The sequence below is a fragment of the Phalacrocorax aristotelis genome, chromosome 7, assembly GCF_949628215.1.
Source record: "Phalacrocorax aristotelis chromosome 7, bGulAri2.1, whole genome shotgun sequence".
NCBI lineage: Eukaryota > Metazoa > Chordata > Aves > Suliformes > Phalacrocoracidae > Phalacrocorax > Phalacrocorax aristotelis.
In genome coordinates, this window is record NC_134282.1 from 12,900,005 (window position 1) to 12,921,227 (window position 21,223).

Genomic DNA, 21,223 nt, shown 5'->3' on the forward strand with positions numbered 1-21,223 from the left:
AGCCTACCGCAGCGCCGCATTTAAGCCGTCTCTGGGTGAATAGCGTATTAAAACCGCATCCGCGGCCGCGGCCGCGGCACCGCCTCGGCGGCCGCTTTTTGCCCGCAGGCCGGTGGGGAGCGGAGCGGGGCCGGCCCGGGCAGGCGCAGGCAGAGCGCGGCCGCCATCTGCTGGCTGCCGCCGGGGCCTGCCGGGGCCTGCCGGGCCGCGCCGCGGAGGTGAGGTCCAGGCGGTGCCTGCGGGAGGCAGGAATTGGGCCCCCAGTACCTGTGAGCAAGGACTCCCCAATCAGCCGTCCCATGCACCAAAGTGTGCATTGTTTTCATTTTTTTCTCACTGCACTACTGGGCGATATTGTTAAAATACTTCCCCTTGCTGTTTCCTTGTTTATTTGTATTTTAAAAGTGTTTAAGGCGCAGTTTTTTTTCACTTCTGATGCATATGGAAATAAATGCTGATGGCCTGTATCTAACAGAGAAAAGAGCTTGCAACCAGTACAACCACACGTGCTGCAGGTTAAACATATGCCAAAGTTCAACAGCAAAATGTGACTGGCGTCTTAATAAAACCACGAGTAATGCTCTTTTGCTGAATGCCCAACTCAGGAACAAACACAAACGTTCCTTTTGGCCACAAGCAGAAGGCTGTTTTGCAAAGGTGCCAAAATGGGATTGTGATTTGGACAGGAAAACCAGATCCTGAGTAACCTGGCTACATCTGTAAGGCCTCTGGCTCTCGCAGTGCTCGCTGATGCTGGCCTTTTCCACTGTACATGAATTTCTGAGCCACCTGAGTGGTGATGGCAAAAAAGTGCTTTTCAGATACTTGCAGCGGTGCAGCAAATGGCATACTACAGCCCAGTGATTAGCTTGTGGCTTCGGAGTTGTGTCCCAGCTCCTGCCGCTGACACTGCGTGAACAGTCACATCCCTTAACCTGTCAGCAAGGGCATTTTTCCATATCTAAAGTGAGGGTAATATTCTGCTTCCTAGAAATCTAGCCAAATTTAAAAGGTGTTTTAAAGTCTTTGAATGAGAAGGTCTATGTAATAGGCAAGTTAGACACAATAACACTATGCTATAGCACAAATTGTGGATTTCTGTACAGTCAAGATAAGATAGCATTAAAAGGAAGGTTACTGAAAGCTGGTAAAATCAAGTCACTCACCATGGAAGGACTTGTCGGTGGAAAACCCACTCTCCTGCTGGACTCAAAAAGTAACGAACATCGGTTTGAAATCCAGCTGGGATTTGGTTACTAATGCTATTCCTCAGAGATGGATACTGAGATGCATTCAAAACTTTACAAGATAAGGCTCAGAGTAACCTGATCTAACTTTTGAAGTTAGCCTTGTTTTCATCAGGAGTTTGGACCAGAGGTAAATTCCACCCTAAATTATTTGACAACTGTGACAAAAGAGTGGTGAAGAGCAATCTCACTCAGAATGGTGTTTGAAGGGAGAGAAACTGAAGTCAGCTGTACCCATATCCTGATGAACAAAGGGGGGTAACTGCATAAACCAGATGACATGATTTGCAAGAGGACTGAACAACATCAGATAGGTTCCTCTGCTTTGCTAATTTCATTTTATGCTTATGTTCCACAGAGATTGCATAAACACATACTCTGTCCCCTCCCAAAGCCAAAAAATTAATATAATTCTCAGGGAACCTACCTAATATTTTCAAGTGCAGTCTCACTTGGGTTAAATCAAATAGGTGGACAGAATTCTGAAAATAATCCCTATTCCTCAGCAAAATGAGTCTTTCCTTGTTGTCACCACTGAGTGGGTTGTAAGGATGGGAAAAAAGGAAGGTGAACAATTTAAAAAATGTTTTGGTTTTCGTTTTCTTAGTAATAGCAGTCCTCTCATACAACATAAGGGGGCAACAAAATGCAACACTGGTGCAGTATCTAGGTCAGTCAGTGTGTCTGTATATGACCTTATATTCTTGTTGCAGAGTTTCACTATTAGTGATTGTCTTTTTACAGATCAAGGTTTTTACCAGTGATAGCATCCTGCTCAAAATTTGCAGCAGCCACATAAATACCCCCATACCAGATAAAAGCACCCATGCTCTCAATAAGGGAGAGGTCAAAAAGGAGTGAGGATTGTGGTCTTTCAACGTTTCTATTTTGGTTGCTGCTAAGCTTCAGAGAGAGGGTGGTTAGCTGGGGAGAGGTGATGGTGCAAAGAGCAAGCAAGTGCCTGGTCAGTACATTATAGAAATGAAAGTGATTTTTCCTCTTTAAGGTATGGAGCTGGCTATGAGCAGAGACTAATCAGCATTTTAAGAGCAATCTTCATGCATAAAGTCCTTGCTGCAGCAGGAAGTGAAATAATCCAAGTAATTTTTCTTCAGTAAGACTTTTTTATTGCAGACTCCATATTTCAAAAAGAGATGAGGAGAAAGAAAAACTGCCTGGGAAGCTAATTGTTGGGTATAGGATGACGTGGACTAAGATAATTGAATGAAAAGAAAAAGTGGTAGAAAAGTTGAAAGTTCAAAATGGCTGAAAGGAGTGGACTAGGGGCAGAATATGTTCTGCTGTAATGTATGATATTTATAGCATCACAAAACTGTAGACTAACTTAGGTTGGAAGGGACCACAGGACACCTCTAGTCCAAATTCCTACTCAAAGCAGGGTCAGCTCTGAGATCAAACCAGAGCGCTCAGGACTTTAGCCACTTAGGTCTTGAAAGCCTCCAAGGATGGAAATTGCACAGGATCTCTGGAAACCTGTTCCAAAAGTTTTTGCTCATGTCACGTCAGGTCTTTTTAAAATTACAGTTCATGTCTGTCAATTTGTCCTTCCACCATGCACTGCTGTGAAGAGCCTGGCTTTGTTTTCTTGATAACCTCCCTGCAAGGCTTCTCTTATTGAGGCTAAACAAGCTCAGTTTCTTCAGCTTCTTTTTATAGGGTTAATGTCAGTGGCCGTCCACTGAACTTGCTGCAGTTTATCAACAATCAAATGTATGCACTATGGAGTCAAATGTTATGGAGTTTCTTCTGAGACAGAGAGTCTTAAGAGGAGAGCAGAGACTAGGGAAACACCCTATATGGTTCATTGTCATCTTAATATTCAGAAACAACCAGCTGAAGAAAAGCTCCATAAATTCTTTAAATGTCAGCTATCTTTCACTGTGGAGAAGCTGACTATCTGATCAGACCCGTTCTGGCTCCGCTGAGTGTAGCATCTATCCCAGATCCATCATGAAAGCTGGTGTGTTTACAAAACATTTCAGCCTAATAGCAGTTGTGCTCCATAAAAGATTTATCAGATGCAAGCGTACTATTTGATCAACTGGCTCAGAAAAGGATTATGTAAAATGGTGGTGGGCGGGTGAACAAAGCTTCTTTTGAGCTGGCTTATTATGAAATTTTCAAGGTACCAGGTAGGAGATGTGTCACCCTCTCCCTTTCTGCTCCAAGTCAAGCACACCTGTACCCTTCCAAATGTTGGTCAGCATTTTATCTGTCTAACAGTACACTGGTCAGTTTGAAGAGACTGAAGGTTGCAGGCAGCTCCATGCTACTGAAGTAGGATAGGATTTTCCTCCTCTGTTTTACATTTCTGTTACACCTTTCACCGTGAAACTGCTCAAAGCACTTTGCAACCAATTCACAAATTTCCTGTGTACATGGTAGAGGACATGTCATTGCCCGTCTAAATTCAGAAGGAAGCGTGGCATGGCTCACTGACTATGGCCTGAAGCAGTGCATAGCATGGGTTGAAGTAGAGATATCTTCCTCAGGCATATGCTTTGTGCGCAGGTTTCTCATGCAGTGTGGAAGAATATATGTCGGAGATGGGAATATCTGTAGGAGATGGAAAAATACACTGGAGTCATCATACCTCCTTCTGCTTTCATCTGCTCTGTAGCCTGGAATTGTTCTGGGAGAAGGGTGTGTACTTCTGAGAATGGCAGCGTACTGTCAGGATATGGGGCCAGAAGGGATGCATATTCTCCATTTCACAAGCTCTGTAAAGATGTTTTCCCTGAAAGTTAATATAGAGACTGCAAGAGTAGTCTTGCAAACTTGAGACTTCCAAATGATGCTGCAGCCGAGGAAGCTGGGTTGCACAGGTGTATGGGTGGTCTACAGCCAGAGAAATAGGGGATGGTAGTCTTTGGAGACCACACTGGGTGTAAATTCTTAAAAGGATCCATGAAGATCAGTGAAGAAGACATTAGGAGTTCTATCCAGAAGCATTCATTCCTGCAGTAAAAACCTTCAACTCCCAAGGCAACTGGGAAGAAACTTTGCAACAAAACCCCCAAAACCATACAAACAAATATCAGACAAACTCTTCCCTCCAGTGTGGTGTTTTGTCTTGGGAAATATCTGGACTCAGTGTTTTTCCTATTTTGCTACAAATGCCATTTGCATGTTTTTCAGAAGAGTGCATGATGTTAATTTTTTGGAGATCCTACTGTGTAGCAAATACCAAATTAAACATCCTTTTGATTTTAGATGAGCCTCCTAGTATTCCATGTTCTGTTTGTCTCTGTAGTCCCACACTGTTAGTGCTCCCTATAATACAATTCTTCCAATATCCTTAGTATGCTGAGGGGTTCTTACGGAAGATACAAATAATTATACCCTGCTGTTTACCACATCTGTTTATGAGAAGAAAAACTGTGTTTTCTGCATGATCAACTCTACTGCAGAAACAATGTCAGATGTTTATTGCGAAATAGCTACAAATTCTGACTGAACTTGCAGCAAAGCACATACTTGAATGCATCAAAATACTCTTGGAAGAACTTTCAGCTCTGTGTGGGTGTTAGCGGTCTGGGAAACACTTTTATATCAAAGTCTTGATTTAATACAGCTTCTTACCCATAAGTTGAGAAGTCATGGAAATTAGAGGCTTTTTTACTGCTTTATAACTTTTAGAACCGATGGGACTCTCTGAGAGTTATGTCTAAGAGAAATCCTCTTCCCTTTTTTACTTCCTTTGCAAAATTCCTACATCCAGATATCACAGTGGGTGTATATTTTCAAGCTTCTCTAAACTTATACTTTACTAACCCATTAGATTCACCAAACACCTTTAAACAAAAGTGATAAGCAGAAAATTCCCTTTGCAACTGCAGCTGTGATTTGCAGTTTGCAGTTCCACAGGCTGTAATAGAATTAGTTTAGATTTGGACTGGCCCAAAAAATCAACGCTACTGCATTGGGACACTGAGTGCTTTTCCTGCTGGGGCTCAGTGTTAGGTTGCCTTCTTTGGAGAACTCTGGAGAGACATAGCTTTATTTTTCACCTAAATCATGCCTGAGTTTCCTCAAGTCAATGCAAAAGTAGTGCAATATTGCCTCATGACTGAAAGAAAACGCCTGCATTTGCTCCAAGATAGGACGTGAAAGTAGCCAAAGGACCAAAAAAGGGTACCAACACAGGTACTATACTCTTGTAGAAGTTATACTACATTCAAATGAATGTTGGCTTACTAGTTTTGTCTTTATTTCCAGTCATAGGCTGAATATCTGGCCTCAAAAGATGCATAGACATTATTAAAGCTAGACATTTGATGTTCAGAGGGTTTTATGGAGAGGGCAAAAGGTCTATATATAATTTTTCCCTCTTTCTCCCTCACTTAATCTCTACAGCACCAAGATACTTTAACACGCCCCCTCACCGGTGTATGTTTGTGCCAAAAATAAAGCTTTTATTCTTGCCTGTGAGGAGGTGAAGCATTTGCTATTTACAGGTGGTGTGTGGAAGAAAGATGGACCCGGTTTGTTTTTTTTTGTGTGTGCCATTTGGTGGTACATGCGGTAGAAAACTATTTTAATTAGAAAAAAAATACTACTTTCCTTGTACATGAACTAATTCTGAATTAATGCAAAAATTATCATCTGGGAAGGCAAGAGCTTAGGTGACACAGCAGCAGAAAATCCGTGTAAGAATATTTGCTTAGTTTATGAAGAACTCTGTTACAGAGGAATTTATTTCTGTTACCCTTAACCTGGCCCCATTTTTCTTTGCAGAAACGGTTTCCAATACCCAGAAGAATCCCACACCACTGTACAGTACATTCAAGCCAAGCAACATTTGGTTTTGGTCTCCTGAAGCACATAGCTACAAGTGTTTAGTTTCCAAGTTGTAAAGTCTATCCATAGCCCTTAGATGAGAAGGAATAGTCAGACTATAAGCTCAGTACTGTTTCCCATCAGCAGACCCCGTCTGTAGATGCCATTAAGCTTCAGTCAGAAAGTAATATAGCACACACCTATAACCTAACGAAACATCCGTCTAGCATTGGACAAACTACCGAAATATCTATGAAAATGAAAAAAAAAAAATATCCCCAGAGTCATGCAGTGTGCAGTAAACATAACTACTGCATGCTGAACCTCTCAGGTGTGTGCTGCTGCATGCTTAGAGAGGAACCTGTGTCTACTGAGAATATGTCAATATATCAGTACATCAGTGTATCAGTATCAGTAGTCCTGTCTCATGTTACTATGAGGCCAGAGCAAGCTACTTGTTGAGAAGGTTGTAAAATAAACTAACTTTTCAGGAGGAAATGAATATGCCACACACACCATAGACCGTTTTCTACTAAAAATGATTAATTGTAAATAGTCTGTTTAAATGGTGTGCCCATCCCTTCCTCCTTTAGGAGGCACAAAGAGGGGCTGTTAAAAATGTGCAGTTAAGAGTGAAGAAAAAGCTTTTTCATGTGAAGATGGGATCTCAGTACTACACACATTTGAATGGAAAATGACTACTTTCTTAGAAAGGTTATGATGGAAAACCCGATCTTATGCCTTTTTTTTTTCCTTTAAAATATTTGGAGTGGTATTTGATATTTCTTGGTATTTCTGTCCTTCTCTGTTATAAATTTATATGTGTGTATGTGTGCGTATAGAAACAAAAAATTGTTCTGGTTTTCAAACAAAACCATTTAAGATTCAGTTTTTGGAGGAAATATATTATATTATATTATATTATATTATATTATATTATATTATATTATATTATATTATATTATATTATATTATATTATATTATATTATATTATATTATATTATATTATATTATATTATATTATATTATATTATATTATATTATATTCTCAGCTTGTAGCAATCATATGCAACAAGCATTTGAATATTCATTTGTAGAATGGTGAGGGATGGCAAGGGAAAGGATTCTTGACTGACTGCGAGAAACAAATATGATGACTTATTCCTTATACTTTAATTTGAATGTCAGAAGAGACTTCTTTGTCCAAACTGTTAGTCACTGCAGTTAAGCCCAGATGCACAAAGGAAATATTTTGATTCTATGTGGTTTTTTAGTTAGAAGTTCACTTTTAAGCACTGATTACCATGAAACGACCTGTCATGCTTACACTAAAGCAAGCATCCATGCACTCACAGATTTGTACTGGACTTCATCAGGCCAAACTAACTGACTTTGGCTCTAGTTGGAATATGGAGAAGCCCTACCTCTCCAGCCAGAGAAGGCTATGCAAACTGAGGAGCTAAAACAAACACCTACATCTTTCCCTTAAAACAGTGATGATCTTGGAATGACTCTTCCTAACACCAGTATTGTCAGCTGTTTGTTTTTCATAACTTCACTGCCTTGAAACTATATTTGCTCTATATTTTTCTGATCCAAACTCTATTTTTATCCTAGCTTTATTCAAGCAAAATTCTCACTGCAGCCACAAAGACAGATCAAACAGCCTAAGTTGTCTGCAAATACTTTTGCTATTTGAGTTGCACACTCAGAGTGCTTTCAATACCAGAAAAATCAGGCCTTGCCAAACGTACTAGGCCGGCTGGAAAAATATGAGTAAGTGACTGCAAACATGCTGCATTCTGAATATCTAAAAAGTGGCTTTGGCATTGCAATTCGAGAGAACCCAAGTGAAACTGAATCAAAAATCACAGATAAGGCCAACTTTATGAAGTCAGTGCTCCTGTGCATAGGCATCTTGGCCCTGGCTAGCACTGAGAATGCTGATCTAAAAATTGAAGATGATTTTAAGAGGGAAAAATACGCAAATCTTTCTACTCCCCCTGCCACTCAGTACCTCATATTTTGCTCTGGTGGTTGTTACCATAGTGTCAAGGTTTTTCCAAATACTTGAGCCCTCTTCCGTTATCAAAATTGAAAATATCTGTCACAGGCATCGGTTCTGGAAGATGCATCCCATCAGGTAGCACAGTTTATTAAAAATAAAATTTAAGGGAAGAGAACACTATTCCTTGCAGAAGCTGAAGTTAGGCCCTTCTCCCCGCTTCTTCCTAAAAGGTAAAAAAAAACCCCAAAACCAAAAAACCCAAAACCAAATCAAAACAAAAAGCCAAACAAAATGCAAGAGCGGGCAGATGTTAATCTAATTTTTCAGCAGCCCAGTTTTCCTGGGCTCACTGAGCAGCATCAGCTCAGTGCTGCTTCAGCTTAAAGTCAGTTATCAATACACAGCTGATGTCCGGATATATATTGCAAAGATGGAATAACCCCATGCAACAGACACACAGGAGCATTGACTGGCTAGATAGCTACGTGCAGAAAACCCCTGGAGTCCTGGAGGATATTAAATTGAGCATGAGTCAGAAGTGGACTTCATAATTGCAGCTATGAAAGCTAACTGCAAACCAGGTTGCGTTCATGGAATTGTAGTGAGCAAGTCAACAGAAGCAATTAGTCTCTTCTTGGCACTTGTGAGGTGGCATCTGGAATAATGTGTCCAGTTTTGGACCCTCAGTACAAGAAAGACTGGGAGGGGACAGTCCAGCAGAGAACCACCAAGATGGTTAGGGGACTGGTAGGCAGGATGTATGAGAAGAGACAAAGGGCTGAGTTATTTCAGCCTGGAGGAAAGCAGCTTAGCTTTCTTGTGTAACTAGGAGAGGAGCTAACTGCTGTCTTCAACTAATAGGGGGTTCTAGAGAAGGTGAAGCCACCTTCTGAGGGATGCATAGTGAAAGGATGGGAGGCAATGGTTACGTGGTGAAGCAACGGAGATTCCAATTGGATACACAGAAAAACAATTTTTTTAGTGAGGGTGGTTAAGGATGGAACAGGTTTCCTAGACAGCCAGTTCACATTCTTGGAGATATTCAAAACTCAGCTGGACAGGGCCCTGAGCAACTGGATTTAAATTTGAAGCCAGTCATGCATTTATTAGGAGGTTGGACTGCAGACATCCATATGTTGCTTCCAACCTAAAATATTCTCTGAGTCTGTGAAACTCAAGTAGTCTGCAGCAGCAAGAGACTGCCCACCCTGTATCAGAGAAGACCTCACACAGCCTTAGCCTGCATGATTTTTTTTAGGAGTAAAGAGCTGTCTCACTGTTCATCCCACACTATTCTTCAGCAGATGGGAAGCTGGAGCCACTGGCAGAGAAAAGGTCTCTTGAGAGACTGGATCTTATATCATGCAGACCCAGAGTCCGCAGACTCTGTTCATGAGGAAGGGGACACCTTCCGCCATCCTGCAAAGTTGATATGGCTTGGAGTGGGGGAATTTCTCCTTTCCTGCATGGGATCTCTCTTCATGGATCCTTGCTAGTCAGACTTGGTGCAAAGGGCTTGGGGATTGCCATAACGTGTGTGTGTGTTAAGTGGCTGAGGACAGTATTACAGCTAAAATAGGCAGGCATTCCTTAGAGTAGTATTTAGTTGAAAGCAATTATATTTCAGCACTGCCATCACTAAAAAAAAAGGAATCCCTCTTACCCCTCCTTCCTCTGCCTGCAGTGGGAATATCTGATAATAGCCTTTGCAATCAAATTCTACACAGTTTCTCTTTCTTGATGCCAGAAGACAGCCTTTCATACAAAAGCAAAGGCTTACAAAGAGGAGACAAGCACCATTGTATCAGTGTGTTTCAGGGCAACTTTTTAGCACTGTAAGAGTTTGCACAATCCAGATGATGTTCCTGTTCTTTATTAATGGTATTTCCCAGCTGTTTCTGGTTTACATAGAGAGATCTGGTCCTTCTTTGTTACAGGCCATACTCTGCCACTACAGCAGGCCCCATGGGAGGAGTTCACAGTGGGGTGCTTTGTCATTCACTCAGGCAGGAAGAGGACAGTCCCAATGAGAGGCTGCAGATACCAGCCTAAGCCTATGTATATTGATGTACTGAGCATGTATGTGTGCAGTGCATGTATAATAAAAAGTAAGCACATGTTTAATCATAGAATCATAGAATCATAGAATCGTTAAGGTTGGAAAAGACCCTTAAGATCATTGAGTCCAACCGCTAACCTATCACTGCCAAGTCCGCCACGAAACCATATCCTCAACCACCATGTCTACGCTGCTTTTAAATACCTCCAGGGATGGAGACTCCACCACCTCCCTGGGCAGCCTGTTCCAATGCCTGACAACCCTTCTGGTGAAGAAGTTTTTCCTAATATCCACCCTAAACTTCCCCTGGTGCAGCTTGAGGCCATTTCCTCTCGTCCTGTCACTTGTTACTAGGGAGAAGAGACCGACCCCCGCCTCATACCTTTACACAAAATATTTGTCTACCGCAATGCAATCTAGAAGTACCTCAGAGTTCTGTCCTTTCTTTTGCAACAACTATATCTCTTCATCCCTCTCTCTTAGGATGTGTTTTTCTTTTAGGGCTTATTTTCAGTTCCCTTCAGTAAAGTTTTTGGATCATCTTTCTTCTTTATGCTCTCATTATCTCATTCTTATCCTGACATGTACATTATGCAAATATGTTTCACATTCATATAAGCCATATTCTGAATATATTATCTGCCTTCTCTGAAGTGCTTTCAGTGGGTGTTGTGGGTTTGTATGGAATGCAGTACAAGTCCCAGTGCTGCTCAGTGCTTACTCCTCTACCTTAGGGTTTCCTTTGGATCTTTATCCCTGGCTGCGGGCTTGCACTTTGAATTGCTGGACCTAGTAGGAACTTTCTGTAGTAGATTCTATCTGCATTTATTCTGTTTTAGATAAAATACCATGGGTACAAGAATGACAGTATTTGGAATATAGGCTAAACTCAACATATTATGTTTCTTTTAACAAACTTTTCAAAACTGCTCTGACCTTTTCCATTCACAAAGGCCAATGAAACATGTCAGAGCTCAGAAACCAAATACATGTTTAAGACCATCACTGGGCTGGACAGCCATACTGCTTTTCTGTGGTCGCACAGAGCTATTAGGGATTGGTTTACCGGAGAGGAATGTTCAATGGCTAAGACAAGTGAGAGGAAGCACAGGAAGAGTCCGAATGAGATCCATAAGCACTGTTACCTCAGTAATGTGCCAGCATTCAGCTCAAACTGTTATTAGGTTGAAGATTTTTTACTGAATTTGTAATTCCAAACTTAGGGGTGCTATTGGCCATATAAATGTATAAGAAAAGAAGCAACTCCAAGAGCTGGGGTCTTACTGAGGTGTATATTACTGTATGGGGGAGACATATGAACAGTGCAGCTGTCCGAGCTGTGGTCTTCATGGATCTATGGTACAGGCATTCACCCCCCAAAGTGACAGCGCTGCCATGCTGCTATATTCTTTCACGTGGATAAATGCTTTTGGAGCTCTGTCACAAGCTGTAGAGCCTCAGAAAGAAATGAATAGCGTGGTTTAAATGTAGGGACACCAAGTAACCAGGCAGGAAATTGTTCTGATTGTTTAATTATGTCATTTTGTGGAATTATGCCTGTTCTGGGCCTTTAAACTCCATGCTTGTTCCCATCATAGAAGAAGGATCCCCAAGATCCAGAGCTTTCTGATTCTCGTCCTTCTCCAGAGAATAACAAGCAATAGGAGAGTTCAGAGGGTGATGAGGTGCCGTTTCTCAAGGAAAGCAAAATTTCAGAAAGGAAAGCAGGAGTAAGCTTTTGCTCTCTAATAAGTGAGACAGAAGGCATACTTTCTCCTGGAGTTAGAGATTTGTGTCTGAAATCAAAGGTAACCTTTCTCCTTAGCTCACAGACCTTCAGCAGTTTCCCCTTCACATGAAGGGGAAACAGCCACATACAGAGCTTACACTCCTTTGTATTTCAGCAGAGAAGGTGATCATACTTTGAATGTTGCTTTTCATTGTGGAGTCTAAAATTTCCTGACATTTGGAGTGACCATAGCTTGCAGAACATTTAATAGCCACAGTGCCTCAGGTACAATATGCTTACTAAGGTCCTGGATTATTAGGAATCTAGGATATCAAGATAGATACGATGACATACCAATAAAAGAACAGTTTTAAAATCACTGAACTCTTAAGTTATAGGTTATTCATGTGTTTTACTATTATCAAAATTACGTTAAAGGAGAACGTTCTATCTCATAATAATGCCAGCAAGGAGCTTATACCTTGATGCGGCGCATACATCTTTACTTAAAGGTCTATTATAAAGAAAGGGAAAAGACAGAAAATAAAAAGAATTGTTTCTATAATTTGAAAGTGCTGTTCATAGGTACAGGATTTTGACCAGTTTTAAATTCAAGCGCCTTCAGAAAGATTGAAGTGTTTCCATGAATCTTTCCATATCATGCAGAGATTTAAATGGCACATTTCAGTGTTCTACAGCCCAGGACCTCAACTAATCCTACAAGATGCAGTGTGCTTCCTGTCTAAAACCTGAACACCAGAAAGTTCTATGACTTTTCCCTATTTTGACTCTGCACAATCCCAGAAAGATCAAGGCCTCTTATCAAGACTTACTCACTTACATGCAGCACTGCTCTATCATCTCCACAGACGCAGCTAGCTCAGCTGTCTCTGCAGCACTCCGTAGCGCAGAAATGCTATGGGATGCCTAATGATGCTAAGGTTAAACTGTGAACAGTGCATTGCTTTTCTCAGTAAGGTTCTGTGCAGGCACAGATACCCACTTACTGCAGAATCCACCTCTGGTCATTTGTTTTCACCTGCATCTGGAATTTTCCCAGAACACGAGAGCTGAAGTGTGTGTGTTGTATTTGTAAGTATTGTGAAACACGTGCATTTTTAAGACCCAAAAGGATTTTTAAATGGTTTGTTTAATTTTGATTGAGCTCTGGACAAACAAAAGTTTCACATCATTCCAGCCACGAAATATATAATCTGGTTCTGACTACCAAATCTTTTCTTTAATTAGGCAAATTCTGAAACAAAATTAGAAACTTTTCACTAAGGAGGTATGGAAAAACCCCTGGATTTTCTGCCCCCCTGCTTTTTTCCCTTCCTCTTTTTCTGCAGAAGCCATTTAGATATATCCAGGCTAAATTCACACATAATTCCAGACTGAGGCTTTTTGCATGATCTTCAACTAAAAAGTTTCACTTAGCCTTTGAAATTACTCCAGTTATTTTGCATATATGACGCTAGGTATCTGTTCCTCCCCCTTTTGAGATTTAAAGTCCTTCCTTTTCTGTTAGAGATCTGCTCTCCTCTAGAAGGAATTCCAGTTAGAAACATGGAATTTCAGTTGAAAGAATGGTTAATTTCTCAGGACAGGTGCTTAAAGCTACAGGGTTGTAGAAAGCAGCTCATACTTACGTCAGACCGGAAATGAAGGGCCAAATTTCCTGAATGCCTTAGTTCTTACTATCCAAGAGTTTTGCCTTTTTCATCTCAGCATTCCATGATAAAGAATTACTTTATCTGTTACACAGGTCATGAAGTATATTGACCATGCAGGGTCCACAATTCTTTTTACAGTTTTTTAATTGAAAACAATACCAAGCACTAATAATGACTTCAGCAATAATAGCAGAAGGCATGCACTTACCCGATAACAATGCAGGAGATGGCAGTTCCCAAAAAGGCATAGGTTAGAATTGATCCTAAGTTACGAAAAAAATGTCTCTGGGGAGGAAAGTTTGAAAAAAAGTTGTTTGTAATACAGTCGGTGAAAGAACGTTCAGACCACGTTGAAACACTGCATCTAGAAGTGCCATTTGTTACAACCCCTATCTCACATGTAAGATGAAACAATATAGTCTCCATCAGTTATTCTGGAAAATACAATTTAAGATGATTCATTTTTTGCCTGGTGGAATGCTATCAAAATTCCCTCTTTTATGTATCTGGCCAAGTGCTTCGGGATCATAACAGAAGTTCACATTGAAAGGATCTGATGCAAGCAGTATCATAACCTCATCCCTTCAACAAACAAAGTCCTGATCATGCAGCATATAAAAAACAGATAGGCTGCTGCCTACATGCAGTGACACCAGGTTCAGAGTGGTGTCTTCTGAAAACAGGAATGCCCAAGCATTCTAAACCACACAATCAAATCTGCACAGATGCAGAAAGGGAGCAGAATGAGGTCCATGCATCTTTCACTTCCTTCCATTCCTGTCACGTTCTTCCCATGCAATATAATTGTTAACTGACTCTTTTCTCTATCATTGGCCTGTTGGATCTACGAAGCAGCACATTCAGTCACTTCTGCAATACGAGAAAGAGACACATACCTTCTTTAAACTATATCCAGCATGAAATATAATGGGTGGCAGCAAAATATTGAAGAAGATGGAAGGATCAAATGTCATCTGTCAGAAAAACAAAAGGGGAGTAAGGACAAATAAAGTAGCATTTAATTTGATAGGATAGGTTTTAATTGTAACTTCCTATCAGGATTAATCTCAGGATCATCTTCAATGTCTGCAGGCCAAAATGTTATTCTGAGTTGTTTTCTTTAAAGTATTAATGTGTAGTTCCTTACTGCTTATACATGTAGAATACTACTTGAAAGTATTCATTGAAGAAGGAAATCAGTCATGCACTATTTTACAGGGAACACATAAAAGCAGTGTTACCCGTGATAGTTAAGTATCTGCACTACCAGGCATCCAACTTGACAGTCCCATGGCTTAATTCCTGGTTCAACATGGACTTCCTTTCAATTTCAGCAAAGATGCATCGTCAGTGTTGTGCCTCAATTCACAATATACAGAATGGTGATAAAAGAAAAGACCTGCGCTACCAAGGCCAGTGTAACGTTTCCTTTGAAGCATATCATTCTAGGCACAGACAGAGCTTTCTGATGTTGCTTAATGAACTGGCTGACAGCCTATATGTGCATTCTTGAACTACTGCACATGAAAACTGTGCACACTTTGACCATCTTCATTACTTCACTTAAGTTAACCTAAAAGTGAACAAAAATATATTTTACCTCACATTTTCAGCAGGCAAGGAACATCTGTGTGGCTAGGTAATGTAGCTCAGGTGTGATGTAAGTCATTAAACTGTAAGTGTATAATCAGTTCTGCTAACCTGCCAGCACAGGTTTCTATTGTCCTAAAGTTTCTCAGTAAATCTGCTGACTGCTTCTCTAGCATCATTTCCATTGTAACATGTCTTGTAAAATACAGTTTGTCCAATCCGGCCAGCCAGTTGTGGCCTGACTGCAACAAAACAAGCTCTAAACTCTCCACAGTAACTAGCTGTTGTTAATTTCTAACAAAATATAAGTCTATCAAAGTACAAATTGTCCTTTTTGGCAAAAGGATTGCCTACACAGACATGGAATTCAAAAATGGCATAAAGCCTTTTCTTCCAGATTTTGATTTGAGGGTTTTGTGATACCCTGAATTATTAGCAGCTCAACTAGTTTACCGGTAACATCCTCATATGTGCTGACATTGTAAGGTGTATTGTCATGGCAATGAAACTGTAATCTGCCTCTGGTGACAGTTATCTATCTCTGTGTTACTGAAGGTGCAACATATCACTGTGTTGTGAAATCTGAGCGGTACTGATGCTGTCCTATTGCCTACCTATCTTGTATCTGTTCTATAGGTAAAGGGGTTTCTTTGTATTCTCAATAAGATAAGGACTAGATTCAGCCATTCTGCAAAGTCTAACTGGATTTTCTGCTAAGACATAGCTAAGGTGCTACTTGCTTTCAGAATGGACGGTGTGCTGCTGGGTTAGTCTCTTGGTGGTTCCTGTTCCAAGCCACTGGCTGGCAGAGCAGCAGACTCTGCTTTGTCCTCTGTTGTGTCCTCTGTATTTTAGTTTCTACAACAGCCAGAAACAGTTTATAAAATATCCACTACATTTTTTAAAGTAATTCTATAATGAGGACGATGTTAGGCAAGGCAAAATGTTCTTATTCCAGCTGTTGTCAGTACACTGTTCATATCTGCCTTCAACTTCAGGCACAGAGAGAGACCAAGGACAATATTCAGTCACTGCAATTCATTACACGTAGCTTTCAATAAAACAAAATCCTGTTTAAAACCACAGCATTGCTGCAGAAAAAAATATTTTAATAAGCCTGTGTACTGTTTACTCTTCTGTCAGCGGGCTATATTATACCAATACTTTTAAAAGAGACAGGATGTAATTAATGTAATGGTTTGCAGCTCCTTTGTTCAGATAAAGTGATGTTTTAAGGCTACAGTATTCTAGATTAATTATTTAGCTTCAAAAGAGTAAGACCTGCCTACAGAATTAACTTCTGCCTTCTTACTAACAGATAGGTTGATTTGATAAACAGGAAGTGAGAGCTCAGCCTTTTTTTCCATTCTGCTTACTTTGCATTATAAAGTTGAAAAAAACTAGCTGGCAAATAATGTGCGAGCAGCTTTAGCTATGCTGGTAACTTCATTGAAAGCGCAATAGAAAAAGGATTTTCTTCACTTATGAACTACCAGCCTCAAATGATAATTCTGGAATTAATTCAGCAAATACATTAAAATATTTTTTCCATAGGCATCATAAATCCTGACTGCATGTTTTATTATTCAAACCCATGTTCTGAAGGATACACGTTTGTAAGTCACAGCATAGTCTATTCTTTCTGATAAACATACTTAGTAAACTCTTATACTGAGGTCAAAAGGGAATTAGAGTTGTACAAAAACCAGAGCATGATGTGATCATGTTTTCTGTTTTTTGTGTTAGTGCTTTTGCCAGTCAGGAAGGCTGCCAGGCATTGTTACTCTCTTCTAAATACTGTTGAATTCCTCCCTCTTTCCTTTTTTCTTTATTTTCTTTTTAAGAGGGAATTTGCCAGATAATTTTAATGGAAAAAGGAGTGAAAAACCAGGCAGGCTGAGGTCTCTCCAGTAGTACAGAGAAATGCGCAATTCACAGTTGAGACTTTTAAGAATCTTCCAGCAAAGTGAGATGATGGAAAGAAGACTGGGCAGTCCCCTGTGAGGGCAACAGAAACTGCTGTGTGAGTTGGTGCTCAACAAGTCAGCTTCAGTAAACCAGGTTTGATGAAGATGTTCAACTGTAATGGATTAGTACATATCTCTTAGAAACTAAACACACGCTTTGACTACGACAAACCTCTTGCAACCAGCTAGCAGGAAAAAGGATGAAGATTCAGCAAAATCTGACTAGTCTGACTGCCACAGTATTTTCCTGTCTCCACCCATCACAGCTCTAATAGTCCTTGGCAGTCTGCTTCTTTCTGAGAATGGCAAGAGTCTGCCAGTAATGACAGACAGGCACACAATGGTGCTGCATCAGCAAGGAATTTGGGCAGATGGTTAAATCCTAATTCTGCTGAGTTCCGCAGTGTGTATTCTAAGCATAGCTTAAAAGTTTTTATAATCATAACCACTGTAATACACAGGAACATGTATTATTGTTCTAGATAAACAGTAATACTTGGAAAAAAGCAAAATAATATATTGCAATATTGAATAAAAACACTGGTAAGGACTTAGAAGCTTCATGTGAATATGTGATGTCTTTGAGCATAAAATCCAGGTTTTAAAAAGTCCCTCTGCACTCATGAGTTCTTTAAATCGCTGTCATTTTTAAAGAAAGTGAACATTACAATAAGTAAATATTGAGGGGGGGGGTGGGGATGGGCGGGGGGACGGGGGGGAAGAATATACTAACAAAGTAAAATATTTTAATTGTTACATACTGGAAAACAGAAAAGGCCATGGCATCATAAAAGATTGTAAACTTCCTCCCACACTTCCCTTTTTGCATCCAGCCTGAATTGCCACAATGCTGACTCCCCAGGCATGGGGAGAGCCAGTGAAATCCCTGCCAAGGACCACTGCAGTAGTGAATGAATGTACGAGAATGTTGTAATGCATTTAAGTGTTATAAACCCCCCCCACTTATCAGGGAAGTGTACATATTTACAAGTTTATACTTTGTAAAATGTTTAGAGTTTGTAGTTACCCCCGCTGTATACAGGGGGTAAACTTCCCTTGCATTATGCTGCCAGAGCAAGTAACTTTTAAGGCAGAGGGCAAATAAAGATATCAGTGGGGTTTATAAAGTTTGGTGGCAACTATTCTGCAAGCATACAGCCAGTTGTATTCTAAATGATGGTCTGGTTTCTACTGTACTGTATTTCCTTTCCTGTTCTCCTTCCTCACCCTTCTCACCCTAAATTCAGAATAGCCTATCTCTCTGTGTCTGTGTCTCTGTGTCTTTCTCTCTCAAGGTTGTAAATAAAAGAAATATTACACACTTCAGAACAAAAATAAGATAGGTTTTACCTTTTGAAGCATTGCATTGCCCTGGTGACCATTGACATTGTGGTGGCTGATCTCTCTTTTGTATTGATATTCGTAGACCTGATTAGTTATATTAATAAGTAGAGTGGATGGCCCAGATTTCAGCTTTTCACATTCATAAACAGTTCCACTTTCAACATCTGATGCCTTTGTTGCATATCGTATAATTAATCCCATTACAAGGCCTGGAGAGAAAAAATAAATAAAACGAAACCAAAACCAGATTCAGGTACTTTTAAGTATCCAATGCTACACAATTACTGATTTGAAGGAAAATAAACTCTCTTAAAGGTAGAACACCACTTTCTCAGTGTTTCCACCTTCACGGAGGTACACCTCACTCAAGACTTCATGGATGACCATAAAACGCTCTTCCAGAATGGTTATTTCATTAGAATACAGAGGTTTGTTTGACATATACTCAGTTGAACTCCTATTTTTGTGATCCAGTTGCTGGAATCATTCTGATGTAGTTATTGACTGAGTTGCTTAACCACTGCATTTTCAAGAGATGTAGAGAAGGGGCATGCCTGCATAACTAATGTGCTGTACTGACCATACAAAAATCAACTGTGCTTTTGGTGATTTTGCACACTTCATTCATGGGGCAAAACTCTGACACAGGATCGTCAGGCACATTCTGCTTTCTGTAGAAGACTATATTTTTGAGACTGTACAAACACAGGAAAATAAACGGAGGAATAAGGAAAGGAAGATTAAGACTGGGATTAATTGATTGGATTCTCTACAATTTCAGGCTCTTATCTAAGACAGACATTTTGGCTCCCTTTTCAGTTAACAGAGAGGAAAGTGCACTTCTGCAGATGTCCTCTGGAAGGTACGTTTCATTCTATTGGCTCTAGTGGGAGCTTACTTCAGGAAAGGTGACTAATATTTAGCTAGATAACATTACTGGGATTATTTCCACCCTCCAAGACCTGGGTTTGGTTTAAAATTTAATTTTCATGCTTCTTTTATGTCCTGTGTGCTTTAAGTCCCATGTATTTGATGAACAGCTTTGCAGTTACTAATTATAAACACATTCATAAAAAGCTAAGAATACTCAGATTAAATGTTGATGGAAGACATCTAAACACCTAGATAGATATACTCACTAATGAAAGAAGAAGGAAATTAAATTACTGGAAATAGCTGATAGGCATCTGAAAAATATGGTGTTACAGTTTAAGTTTTATCCAGTAATCAGATGCCATGGTGATAGAAGTGATCATAAATACCTAGAGAGATAAATATGATGTCTTTGCTATTGTCACATTTTCCCATAACAGAGACTCTCTGAACTGCAGATTTCTAGCATACACATAAGGCAAGTTTGTACTTTCCTGAACTGATGCTACAACAGAGTAACAGCTGTATTGCTTGCTTAGTGTGCATATGCATTTATGCTTGTTTTGTATCTATTGTTCAGTGTGGTTGGTTTCTTTAAATGGTAGAGGGTTTAGATAAGCAGTAGAAAATCCCAAGGCTACTTTCTTAAGTTATACAGCATTTGTGCAAAAAATCATATAATAAACCTAGCTAAAAGTCAGTAAACTTCTGACTAGTAAAAGTCAGAATTCCTAAAATTTTTGGGTGAAAGCATGTATGGGAAAAGGGAAGCAGCACCCCAAGTGCTACTGTGAAATATGACTTCTACAGTGGTCAGCCCCAGATGTCCAAAATCATGAGTCAGAACCCAGGAAACCATTAATTAGTTAAAACAGTCAGGCTTTTCATTTTATTTCCTCTACAAGAACCACATATTTAATCTTCAAATTAATTTTCAAACACATTAAAAATTCAACTTCATTTGATGCTTGGACAAGACTTGATGTTTCCTTCTCATTCTCTGGAATACACAACTTTTAGTTTCTCCTTTACCGTTTTTGTTCCTATCACTCAATATTTTAAACTATAGCCTCTGTGCACTTCTGTTATCAGGTATTACATAGACTTAATCAGCTCAGGTAACAGAAATATTTTGCAGATGTCTACCAATGCCTGTGCAAGGACGCTGGCAGAGAGACTTCTCAGGAACAGGAATATTTGGCACCACAGTTTGCTAGAATCAGTATCAGGTCACAAGATGGAATAGGTTTCGAATAGTCAGGAGAAAGAAGTGTTTGGTTAGACGAATGCACTGTTACAACCTGTTCACCCATCCCATCGTCTCCTCTTTCATTTCCCTTTTCTTTCCTTCTGCATTCTCTATGTCTGCTTACCAAACTTCACTGTATGTCCCTCATTATCTTTCCCACACAATTCTTCTGTGCTTGCCCAACTCCCTGTTGTGCTGCATTTCCTGGTCTCTAACATTTACCTGTTCATTTACAGCATCTGTCATATTAACCTGCCTTTTTTCTGGATAGTTTTACTTGGACCCTCACACTATGTTGTCCAAAATTATGTAGGACAGTAATCTTTTTTTCTGCTAGCCTTGTTTCTGTTATACCAGCAACAATGAGCATCATGCTTATTTGTACAAGTAACAGGGTTCTTGCTGCATACAAAAGGCAAGTCTTTAAGGAAGTAGCACTATTTTTAACTGAGAGATCAAAAATCATGAATGAAGAGCTAAAAACTTGAGAGTGGTTTAAAAATAAGGGTTTAAATCCTACTATTCAGTTTTCTCCGGATTTATATTTTAGCCTTTGAATTTTAATTGTTTACTTGGCTTGTACACATAATAACTTTCAGAATGGCAACATGGAGCTGCTCAAGGGGGATCAGTGGAGACTGGCTGACATTGCCTTTACCATCTTTATTGTACAGCCAAGTGGA

At 39.9% G+C, this 21,223-nt stretch overlaps 1 protein-coding gene across 2 annotated transcripts in view; it reads right to left on the reverse strand.

The window, feature by feature from the left end:
* The window catches only part of SLC9A9 (solute carrier family 9 member A9), a 222,766-nt gene that overhangs the window by 194,470 nt on the left and 7,073 nt on the right, over positions 1–21,223 (reverse strand). For both annotated transcript variants that reach the window (XM_075098872.1, XM_075098873.1), the window contains exons 2-4: positions 18,425–18,627; positions 14,414–14,491; positions 13,726–13,802 (exon numbers count right to left, since the gene is read on the reverse strand). In XM_075098872.1, coding sequence (XP_074954973.1) covers positions 13,726–13,802; positions 14,414–14,491; positions 18,425–18,627 — 358 coding nt within the window. The remainder of the gene's footprint in view (positions 1–13,725; positions 13,803–14,413; positions 14,492–18,424; positions 18,628–21,223) is intronic.